Source organism: Epinephelus moara, chromosome 18, assembly GCF_006386435.1.
Source record: "Epinephelus moara isolate mb chromosome 18, YSFRI_EMoa_1.0, whole genome shotgun sequence".
Lineage (NCBI taxonomy): Eukaryota > Metazoa > Chordata > Actinopteri > Perciformes > Serranidae > Epinephelus > Epinephelus moara.
In genome coordinates, this window is record NC_065523.1 from 18792294 (window position 1) to 18805055 (window position 12762).

The 12762-nt window shown below is 41.2% G+C and overlaps 1 protein-coding gene across 1 annotated transcript in view; it reads right to left on the reverse strand.

The window, feature by feature from the left end:
* Window positions 1-311: 311 nt before the first annotated feature.
* The window catches only part of hs3st4 (heparan sulfate (glucosamine) 3-O-sulfotransferase 4), a 108827-nt gene continuing 96376 nt past the window's right edge, over window positions 312-12762 (reverse strand). Inside the window, exon 2 of the mRNA XM_050070066.1 lies at window positions 312-1215. Within this exon, the coding sequence (XP_049926023.1) occupies window positions 561-1215 (655 nt within the window). The 3' untranslated portion in view covers window positions 312-560. The remainder of the gene's footprint in view (window positions 1216-12762) is intronic.

Genomic DNA, 12762 nt, shown 5'->3' on the forward strand with positions numbered 1-12762 from the left:
CAGAGGATTATTGTATTATATGTCTATCATTTTTCTCTTTTCTCTCTCTTCTAAAGCAGCAGGACAGTGTGGGAAAGACAATACAGAGCACGTCATGGCCTTAGCCATTGAAATAGAATATCTTTTTGTACTGAATGCTGGTGAGTGGGTGTGAGGGCAACAAACTGCAGGAAAGTAAAGGGAGAAGAAACAGGCAGAGTTTACCCTTAGGGCTCATGAGGTAAGGACACTTAACTTATCGCATGCATTGCCATAGTCAACATGATTTTTATATCAGCTCTATGCTTTAAAAACAAAAGGAATAAATCATCTCCTTTTCACAAATATAAATATATTTTATGTTTAGTATATACAATAATGATTTGCCATCATCAACAACATTAGTATTGAAGGGAGAGAAAAAGCATGTCAGTAAACTCTTGCTAATGGATACAGACACTGCAAAGACAGCCATGATTGATTGGCGTGCTCAAGCACTCTCTCTGAAGACGAAGCGAGACAATAGTAGTTTTATTGAAGAAGGCTGGTTGTGTGGCTGCGCCGTGCCATGCCGCAGTCTACTAGTCCTGAGAGCTACGAGATTCACTGTCCTCCTCCAGCTCCCATTCAAAGTTCTGCCCGGTCATTTGGTAGAACATCATGTTAAAGGGTTTGTAGAACTTGTGCAGCCGCCGAATCACGTCCGGATCAATTTTAGGGTGAGTTCTCCCTTTAGACTTGCCGAGGCATCTGGGAGTGCTGCTGTCCTCCGGCTTCTTCAGACACGGAAATCCTTTAGTTTTATTGAAGTAAAAGTGTTTGTCTGTGACGATCCGTTTGAGCCCCAAGAAGTCCTGCACTTTGGCCATCTCTCCCGCGGGATCCACGATGAGCCTTTCCCCGCTGACAAAGTGCATTTGGGAGAGAGGGAAATACTGCATCCAGCTCTCCAAGTGGAGCGCATATATTCCTATACGCAACGCACTCCATGAGGCGTCTATAAGACCCAGCGTCCGGTTCTTAAAAGCAAGAACCTCAAAGGTGGGGATCTCAGGTTTCTTGGACAAAGTCTGTGTGTAGTCTGAAATAGCTCTAGTGACAGGATTACGCACCACTATAATAAGCTTGATGTCTCTGGCCATGGAGTGGATGCGCTTTGGGGCATGGTTAGTCACAAAGTAGCTGGGTGTCTTCTCCATGGTGATCTGCCCTTCCAGCGTTGAAGGCATCAGGTCTCTGGAAACACAAACAGGGAAAGAGAGAGAAAGAAAGAAAAAAGCCGCTTAGCACAGTATTATCCTCAACACCTCTTGCGGTGCAAATGAAATACCCAAGGACGCAGCGCAAGCAAATTTGGTACATTTATTAAGCAGTACATTACTTGAAATTACAAGTGAAAATAACTGTTATTATCACTGGACATTATGTTGTGAGGAGAAACATACAGCTAATTACATCCATGGAGTAATATGCAAGAGATAAAAGAAAGAAGATGAAACGGCAGGCAAGCAAGTATGCTCATTGCTTAATTGACTCCATCTGTGTTACTCCAGGAGCTGTTTTGGAACTTTAATAATGAGTTCGCTGCATATCATTAATACTGGGGTGCCTGGGGTATTGTTTTGTCATACATTTATTATGCATGCAAGGCTCACACTCTGTGCAGGCAGTTTTATTTCTTATGCACATGCACTTCCTCTGCAATGGGTGCAGGCTTTTCTTCTCCTCTCCGTGCTACGTTTAAGGTTAGGGGCTGTTCATTGACGGCAGCAGTGATTAATTATGAGATTCAAGGTGATAATTTGTAGTACAATAGAAATGTCCCCTACTTGAGAAATTTATCTCAGGAACAATGGGAGGCCATTTGCCACATCCACAAATATTATGTTCGACTTGGTTTTGTAGGGATAAGACAGTGCCGAGTATATCATAGAAGCAAGTCTTGTTTCTACACCTTCTATTTTTGTATCAATAATAAAGCATAGCATTCGCCTCAGGCAAATCCTTATCAAATGTTTACACTGATGTTCACTCCAATCCGAGCTGTTTTCTTTGTTTGTAGGCTATGTGATTCAGTGCTAAATTGGTACATTAAATCCGCTGTGAGACACGCCGTTTATTTCACTACTAACAAATACGAGCACAGGAGCTCCACAATATAATATAAAGTGCAACTAAATCCAAGCATGCACACAGTTTTCTTTTTTTTTTTTTTCTACTACCCAAATTAAGTAATGTTTGCTTGGAAATTAATGTATAAACAGCCAACCAGAAAAATCCAAATTATTCCATCTGGAGACTCACAGAGTTAGTGCAGAGAAATTCTCCATAATTCTGGGATAAAAGCTATTTCCTTCTCACTGCAATATTTTTTCCATTAGGCTGCCCTGCGCCACAAACCTACAGTTGTAACGATATAGTCACATCAATCATTTGCATCTTGGACATATTCTAAATTAACTGTTCTCCAGCAAAGAATCCAATTTACTCTGCAAAACATAAGAGCTGTTATGCACATATCGACCACCCTCGCACACACACACACATGCACCCATGGATACTGGGCTGAAAGTCTCACAAGTGGCCTGGTAATTGCATCTCAGTAACAGTATTGCCTTCCTGATGGGTAATTTCCCCCTGGATTATGTTTGTCTCTTGACAGCATAGAACTGTGGTTACTTCTAGGCCTGTAATGGGATATTAAACATATCTACTGATAGCACAGTGACTAGAAAGAGTATTCGTTTTCATTATATTCCATCACTTTCCACACTTCCTCCCTTACAGTAATAAATGGTTAAAGATTTTTGTAACCTTTCAAGGACTCCAAGCGCTGTCTACCATTTAACTCCAAAGTACAGTAGGTGGTCCGCGGGTGCAGCCTTACCATGTATGGTAAGAAAAAAAAAAAAAAAAGCCCACATGTACCACAGCAAATCACCTTGAAACATCCGGTATCCTACTGTATGGACCTGAGCTGCAGTGTCTCACTGGTAATGTGCTGTGCATCTTTGGAGCATGTCCAATTGACAGGACAGATGTACAATGTTCAAGGTTACCTTTTTGAAGGCGTGCACATAACAAGCTATTGTCCTCGTGGGCTCAACGCTAATCATCATGCATTTAATTATAAAACAACGGAAACTGCACAAGCCAAATACTTTGCTATGTTACCCAGGCTCCATTTTGATTGGGAATCAGTCATGGATCATGTACGTCTACATAAAATGTCAGCGGGACGACGAGGCGGGACGGAAATCAAAATGCTGATAAACAAGCTAATTTCTCCGTGCATGGCAAATGACTCCTCTGGCCTTGCAGTCTAGTGGAACTGGAGTAAACAAGAGCACACCGTTAAGCCTTGCTTCTTTTCTCTCCGCATCAGCTACACAGCTCGACACAGGTCATTCAGGTGGGTAGGTAAATAAAATCCATAGCGCTAAAGAGGCCCTGCGAACCATCTGCTGTTTACTGCTTCAGACTGAGGACATACCACATAACATTTACTTTCTTGCATTTCTACACATGTCCAAAGCTTTATTTACATAAGTGTGAAGATGAAGGCGCCCCGCACTTGGAGTAACTTATAATGATATATGCTGTGAGAGGCATGCTACAGCCTGAAGGAGAATTACCTTTGTTGCTTTGAGAGACATAGTGGATGCAAGTAAATAATACAGACTAATATGACTGTGATACTTCACTGAACAGAAAATAGTTGAGTGCCATTAAATTTCCTTGAAAAGCAGCTGAATGCGGTCTCATTACTGTTCTGCAGTACATAATAAAAAAATGAAAAAATGCACGCAGCCAGATCCACTTAATGCAGCTAAAACATTATCCAAGTCAGACAAATAAAAAATAAAGCAGAAAATCAACCTTTAAAACTACATTTCTCCAGTTTGTATTGAGGTTGTGTACTCTAACTTAGGAATGAAATCCATTTCACACCCATTCCACATGATATTCAGATCCGAAGGACGCCCCGTCATCACCAGAGGTTGATTCATCATTCAGAACGTGCAGTATACCAAATCACAGCAAATCTTTGTGTTTGTTAAGACAGAAACTAATCTTCACAGATAATCACAACTCTTCATGCCTTAACGCCCACCGCAAAAGCGCTTTGGAACATGGCCCGGCGTTTAACTCAATGTTTCATTATGTTCTGTCAAACTAGTATACAGGGAATATTTCGAAGCATGATGAGGTGAGGGATCACGCTAATTTACATTCCCAGATACTAATAGGTCCAAGCTGTTTCTGGAGGAAGAGAGTTTCTCCAGAGAAGCCGAGTTGTTTCTAATAAACTCTGGCAGAGAAATAAAAGCTCCCCCAGTCTCTCATTTGGATTGATCAGGGCTCTGCTGCAGAGTATCAATCCGCCGGGCTCCCTCCATGTCATGTCAAATACAATCAATTATTCTAAAGGAGTCCACTCATAATAAGCTCCTGAGTCCTCGGAGAGCACATTTTGGAGACGGTGCCAGTGATGTGGGCAGACTACTGTGATCCACTAAATGATTCCTAAAAAATAATATGATGAAACTGAGGTGTGAATCGTACAGTAGAGACAGGCAGTAGTCCCTCTGCAGAACGCCGTAGGAATCTTTGCCCTTTGCAGAAGAAACATATTTCAATTACATTTTGTAAAAGAGGTGATAAAAGTTGAAAGCCGCATTTAATTTTACGTACAAGTGTTTTCTGAAAAAGTCTGGCATTTTCTCAGTAAACTGAGGCCTTAACTGTCAGTGCAGGCAGACAACAGAAAGGATAATGAAAGGCATTTGTGTTGAGGTGTTACTCTGAGTCCGATTTCAAATATCAATCGAGGGTGTAAGCGGCTATTCATCAACAACAGTCAGTCAGGACATTTGAAGTGAGAGATACTGTGGTCAGTTTGCAATGAATAATCCCATTATTACACCCTGAGTGACATGTTTGTGATTACAGCAGTACAATGAACAAAGACATTGGTTTACTGAGAGGTGGAGAGAGGGAGAGGGAGAAAAAAAAAAAAAAAAACGGTCAGTCAAATGAGTCATTCTTCACTCGGCTCTCAACAAGTGGATGCGTACATGTTTGGCACACATAAAAAAAAACAATCCTACAGGCCAGAGCAAAGGGTCTTAGTGGGTCTGTTATGGAGTGGGAGGCATTGTTTTGTCACGGTGAAGGTGCAGCTTTAAGGAGGAAAACAAATACAGTGTATGCTGCCATTCTCAGTGATCAGATCAGGCTCAAGTAATGGAGGAGAGTTTGGTTTGTTTTTGTTTTTCTCAACCTGAATCTGACCTTTCCACCTCAGTGTAGTGGAAGGATCATTTGCTTGCCTTGAAGCTATCAATTGGATCTAGTTATGTAACATACATGTTACTGAGGGTTAAATTGTGTTCTTTTTTTACATAGAGAAATGTGTACCCCATGCAACTGCAAAAACATTGACTGTGACTATAATATTTAGTGCAGACTCTAAAAGGGGAATTACGCAACAATATGTTTTGTCATGTTTCCTGTCTTCACATTATTATCTCTGCCAGGCATATACCTGAATGGGATCGTACATTCTGTATCCAGTACTAATCTCACATACTACTGGACCCATCAGCCTAATATTTTGTGTGCACATTTATGACTGTGCACTTAAGGACCTCTTGTGGTTGTGCTGATTCACAATTATTGAATAACCTGTTTTATTGAGTGCTTTGCATCATAAAGCATCATTGACTTCTGACTTCTCACTCCTCTTCACTGATGGTAGGGACTTTGTAAGATCAACAAAATTACATAGCTAAAGGCATTTCCAGCAATAGGCCAAAAATGAGCCTTACCTGGTCTGTTGCAGGCACATTTTCATCTTTATCTTGGTTAAAAAAACTGACTTTCATAAAATAATTGGTCTCATTTGAACCAGAACATCTGCAGATTGACACTACACCCAATGCAAATGCGCATTTCCTAAGAATGACCCACCCTATTCTGCCTTACTCTGCCTGTCATTGGTTTACACTGACATTCTTACCCTAACCCTAACCAATCTCACTCCTCTTGCCTACACCCAAAAAATTCAAGTCAACAAAGGCAACATGCACTGGGCAATTACAGGAAGAGTGGGGCGGGCCAATTTGACATAGTGGCCAAACTGTGGAATTACAACTCCCAGGTCAATCATGGCATTAGCAAGAGGGTTCCTGGTTCGAATCCAGGGTGGGGAGTTCTAACCCCAGGGTGGGGGAGCCCTTCTCTGTGGAGTTTGCATGTTCTCCCTGTGGCAATGTGAGTTTTCTCCCACAGTCCAAAGACATGCAGGTTAATAGGTGACTCTAAATTGCCCGTAGGTGTGAATGTGAGTGTGAATGGTTGTCTGTCTCTATGTGTTAGACCTTACGTCGAAAAAAATATGAATGGCAGTGAATGAGGAGAGAAATATTATCTTTTGGTCCTGTCTGAGTTGTGACATGAAATCCAAATATGTCCTTAATGAATTTAAAACATAAATTTTAAGGTCAAGAAAGTCATACTTTGTGGTAAAACTGTTGAGATATAAGCTTTTGAAAAAAACGTAATTAGAAAAACTACACAGGAGGCGGTCGCGTATGTGACGTCATAGCTTTCGCTCACTTCCAGCAGCTTGGAGTGACTGCAGCCTGGCACAAAACACACAGACATCTTCAATCATAAATCGATTAATCATAAAACAGTGGAATTTCAGCGGGGAGGCCAAGCTGCAGGAAGCGAGCGAAAGCTATGACGTCACATACGCGACCTCCTCCTGTGTACTCTTGAGTCTTTCTAATTAAAAAGCTTATATCTCAACAGTTTTACCACAAAGTATGACTTTCTTGACCTTAAAATGTATGTTTTAAATTCATTAACAACATATTTAGATTTCATGTCACAACTCAAACGGGAACAAAAGATAATATTGTTCTCCCCATTCACTGCCATTCATATTTTTTCCGATCTAAGGTCCCATGAGCTCTACCGGAAAGGGCGTGACTTCGGCACTCTATAAGCGTTTACTGAAAATGAATGAATGAATGAAAGAAGGTCCATCATGTGATATCATGGGGCCCAAATTGACTTTTTCCCATAGACTTGTGCTGTAAAAGGTATATCTGTTAATTAGTGGATAGATCTTTTTGAGCATGACAGCTCTAATAAAATACCTTCCACTATCAGGATTCAGTCCATTCCGTTCGATAATTTTAATAATAATCTTTGAATTTATCCCTGTTCAAGTTAGCAGTGGGCTGAACTCGAAGTTAGCCGTTCAGCCGGCAAAAGTCACATGTGCATGTAATCATGTAATTCATGTAATTTTACTCCCGGGAATTCAAACGTTTTGGCTTCATAAGCTAAGCAACTTTCATATGAATGAAAGTCTCCAATGTTGTATCCAGTTCTCTCTATACATTTATGGGGCAGCTGTCCCGTATTCCTGCTGCAACATGTCTACCATGATCGTGACCACTTTATTGACTTTTCTTTGTTTGGGAGGGATGAGGGAGGTAGGGAGGGATTTTACCAGACATTGTGTCCAAGGTTTGTCTCCATATAGCCTGTCTGTTCTGGTTACACCTTGATTATGTAACCAGAATATTGTCTCCCCTTCGTTTCACAACTTGTTTCACATATACGTTGCCATGCACTCCCTGTTTCCTGCCTACATGATGCCCCCAGACACACCTGACAGAGATCTGACTTAGTGCACTTTTCTACTTTAATATATACATTGGACATGTAATGAAGCTCTGGTGGAAACTACAAAGGCCTCCTTGCCCTGACACACCTCACTTACACCTATTACTTCTCCATAGCCTTTTATCCAATTAGTGTGCTTCATATTCTTCACACATTTATTCTCAAACCAGTCAGTCCATTTCTTTGCTTATTATGGTTACTGCTGAATCATTTTCCAGTATCTCTTTCTTTAGTCACTTCCAAATCCAAGTCCTCCAAACCTGGTGATGACAATTTCTCATTTTTATCATTATTAATTCAGTCTAATACAAAATCCTACAGTGTTCATGTTACTTCTGCCTTTGTTTCTCAGAAACAACAGTCAGGTTTTTATTTCCATAGGAGCTTCCTGTCAGGTAAATGTGAACATAGGTGTCTTAAAACATAGTTCCTCAATCATCTTCCTGTAACGAGTGGTAGAATCCTTTTTGGAGCCAGAAGTGACACATATATGGACCAGAGGGTGAACCTGTGTAGGAGTGAGGGGTGGATCTGACTGAGAGCCCAAAGTGACGCCTAGCCGACAGCCTGTCACTCCAAGTGACCACGCCCTTATTTTGGCATAACTTTCAGCCTTAATAACATTTAAATGGGTGAGTTACATAATAATTCACCCCCTGTGCAGTTGTTAAGATGGGGAAACCAGGCAGTACAGCCAGCCTCAAGTGGCCATTAGAGGAAGTGCAGTTTTTGGCAGTTCATTGCTTGCTTTTTTCAGCCCAATAGTTTGCTGCTTGGTGTTTTGCATTCTATATTCTTATAACTATTGTTCTTCGGTGAGCCTTAGTACTCTGCCTTATACCACCTCCAGTCCAGGACCTTGATGGATTACAGACTCTACAACTTTAGCCCCGATTTCATCGAGCACTACGGTACAATACAGTTCGATTCAGTATGCTTTCTTTCCATTTCCACTGCTAAAAGTTGTGGATGGTACCAATGGAACTGTTCTGTTCCGTCCCCACTGTTGGTCACCTTTCTGTTGGGGTACCTAGCACACAGATCTGGTAGTAAAAGGTAGTGGATAGTCACTCTGGGCTGAGTTGTAGCTGGCTTTGAGGCTCATGTTACCACTGTTCATACTGTGGAGAGTTTCATTAGTAAACTGTTACTATAAAAAGAAAGGATGTTTTGCTGCCACTTGCAGCAGCTGTGATTTGAGAAAAATAACTTTCACTGGGCCGACTGCCGGCAACTTTTAAGGTGGAACATTAACTTGTAATGTTACTCAATGCATGAGATGACGATGTGAATCCATCAACACACCTTGAATTTTGCTGATAAAACTTTGACCATTACTTCAGTTTTTATATGACATACACTTTGTGAGTGCTGGATGGAGCAGTGAGTGACAACAACCCCGCCCACATTTAAGGATACGGTTTACAGTGGAAATGCTTGGGTCTAGGTACCATGCCTGAAGGGTTACTTTTGGTTCCAAAGGTACCATACCGAAAGTGTTCGGTGGAAGCAAGTCTTTTGAGTCCATCATTTTACCTACATAAACTCACTTTGACATTTCTCAGTAATCAAATTCAACATTTTTGAGCCTGATGGTGGGATACAAGCCTGACTCTCCTGTCATGAATAAATACATCTATTACTATTATTATTGTTGATCTCCCCTGAGTAAAGTTTGCTTTAGTGACAAGTAAATCATGTCTGTTGAATGGCAAAGACAAAAAACAAGAAGAAACGGTGAGACTAATTAAAACACAACACAGCCTCCCCACTCTAAATAAGCCCATTATACTTGTATTTCTGGAGGACTGTGGGCTTCAACAGAATAGTTGAGGATGGAAGTGACAGCTGGTCCTGATCAAAACCTTATTCCCAGCTCTCTTCCCGAGATCCCCTAAAGACCGTCCCACTTCCAACAGTGGGCGAGCCAGGTACTTCTCTCCCCACATCACCAGGCTGCAGTGCCGAGATCTAAAGCTGTGTTCAGATGCCCTTTGGACATAAAACATCATGAAATAAAGCGTGTTGACGAGAGAAACTATGGGGATGTTTGCGATGCAGTAGCACCCAGCATCATTAGTCTGTAACACTGTATATGAGCTGGAAAATTAGTCTATTTTTAACTGTTAGAGTCCAGCAGGAACATGGAGGCAATCTTATCTCACATCTGAAACTCAGAGGATATTGCTTTTTTTCAACTTCAGTGTCTAGTTTTAACATTACTGGCTATAAAAAGGCACTGATTTCTCCTCACAAGCCTAGAAATAAATATACTGTACAGTACAAACCCTAAACCCAAAAATAAAATTCTTACATAATGGCTCATCTGCGCTGTAATAAAACAACAGCAGTCTGCCACTCGTCTGAGAGATGATTTTCTTCTTTTATTGTTCTTTGCTTGTTTGTTTATTGTCCTTTGGATGAGCTGATGAGAGCTCGTTCAATTTGATCACAATTGCCCTCAATATTCAACGTTATTGATGTTGCCACTACAAAAACAAGCAGTCGTGATGTGCTGGTCCCTGCTCTGCAGCGGCAGCAAACACACCCCTAGAAGAAATGTCAGTGTCATTTATTGATGTGGTTGGAACACAGACAGAAACCTATTACCTGAAACAGAACATACCATCTAGTATTTTAAGTACATGCACAGGATTACAAAATCAACAGCTGCGTCAATCGATTTTTGTTTAGTACGGCTAACCTAAATATCCTGTTAGTGAAGTTAAAGAATGGTCTAACACAACAAATTATTTTCCATTTATCTCTGCATCTCCCAACACTCTTTCAAAGTGTGTATTAGCTCAAATAAAAGCACAAAACGGCCAACTGTAATTGGAAGTCACACCTGAATACATCAGAGTCAAAGGCTAAAATTTACATCCTGGAAATGTTGCAGATCCGGCTCAGTTAAGCAGAACCAATTAATATGACAGTTTGAACATGATAGATTTCCTTGTCTGGGAAAAATGTCCGGCACCTCAGGATCCAATCATTTCACTGAAGTTGACCGCGGAGGAAACTCTGCACCGCCTGACATACACCGCAACATTTTACATGAACTCTCCTGCGTCGCTCTTTCATGCTTATTCACTACATGACATATTCATGAGATTTTCTAAGGCCTATACTTATATGATGTGGGTTCATTTGAGGTGACTGTTCTACAGTATGTGTTCAAATTGTAGTTTCAAAATGAGAGCATTCCTAGCAAACCGACCACATGCTGTGTGCCGAGCCTGCAGTGATGCAGCGTCTGACAAGATGACAAGATTGAAGGGCATCAATTACTGTGTGGATAAACAAGTGGCTACAGAAGATAAAAAACTGCTTTCCATCAGAGCAAAGCCATATGGCTGAAGCCATCATCTGAAACAAATGGAATAAAACCGGTCATTAAAGGCACATTAAACAGCATCTGTGTCTGGTTTCATTCCGTGCAACAGAGTAAAAACGATTTTTGTTTAATTTTGAATAGATATAGATCCTGATAGACTATCAGATACCTGATATTTCCTGAGGTTTGTTGAACTTAGTGTAGAGAAAGCTTACAGGAAAAAGAGGTTGTGTGTCTTTTTCCCCCTCCTTCTTTCATATCCACCAGGTTATTTTTTGGCAGCACTATCAGTTAAAGACCTGAACATGAACCTTTCCAGGAAATTACCTATCACAGTCACTTTTTTCTCAATTTTTTCCAATTCATTATGGAGCTGTAGGTCAGTGTGACACCACGAAGGAGGAGGCTGCACAAACTCTTTCCATGCTCCGTGTGGGACATTAGAGCATATATCCAGTAATACAGACAGAACTTGATTCAAAGAATTCGACACTTTTCTCCTTTTAGAGAAGTTTAAGGTAACTCACCAAATGTCAGGATGAATATCAGGGTAAAATTACGGCAGGCAAACTTGTAACTTTTGCCATTTCTCATATCGCAAAAAATTGGCAAAGTGTGCCATAAAACTGTTGGGAAATGTCAGCGTCGGTCTCTGTCCAACTGAACAGAAATATTACAGCTGGGTCGACATATTCTATCTACCTTTAATGTATTTACAATTTCCACAGAGACAGACTCAACTCTAAGTTTGCCATTTACTGATCATTGGCTTTATTTGTTCTGCAAATGCTCTTATTAGGCTACCAACATATCCAAAATATTCAATAAAGACAAAAAGCAACAATTCTTAAACCAGAGACCATCTTGTAGTTGGGTCACTCCAGCTGCGATACAGCAATCCACTCCCGAGGTAGATCAGATCGTCCATTAATCAGAGGATCAGTGGTTCGATCCCCAGCTCCTCCAGTCCACATGTCTTGACCAGTATCCTTGGTCAAGATACTAAACCCCATACTGCTCCCCATGGTGTGTGAATGTGTGTGATTGGTTGCTGAATAGCACGTGGCACAATGTATGGTAGCCCCGGCCACCAGTTTGTGATTGTGTGTGTGATTGGGTGAATTAAAGCGCTTTGAGTGGTAGGAAGACTAGAAAAGCGCTATACAAGTGCAGTCCATTTACCATTCTCTGTTTAGTATTAGGGATGAGCTAGTACACTATTATCTTCCTCTGTATCAATCAGCTTAATTATCTGTATCCCTATCTGTAGAGATACAGAAACTGTTATACATTTCTCTTCACGTCTTGATTATTACAACAGCCTTTATTCCTGTTTCAATGAAAAAACTTTGCACCAACTTCAGACTGTACAGACCACAAGGGTTTAAGACAAAACCAAGAAGTACATCCACATCACACCAGTGTTTGCATCTTTGCATTGGCTACCTGTTTGTTTTAGGATTGACTTAAAAATGTTATTAAGCACTTTCAAGGCTCTTCATGGCCTGGCTCAAGATTACGGCCTCTAGTTTCCCGGCGCAGCGCAGGGTGGCGAACCCCGCGCAGAGCTAGTTTCAAGCAGTGCAACCTGAGGTCCGCTCAGTTTGGTAGTTTGGCAGACTGAGGTGTGCTGAGATGGGTGTGGCGGCGCAGTGTCGACAGATCCAGCTCGGCGCAGTGACAGTTTCGTGCCAAAAGGCGTCGCTGAAGGTGCGCTAAAAGCTCGCCAGCTGAAACCAGGT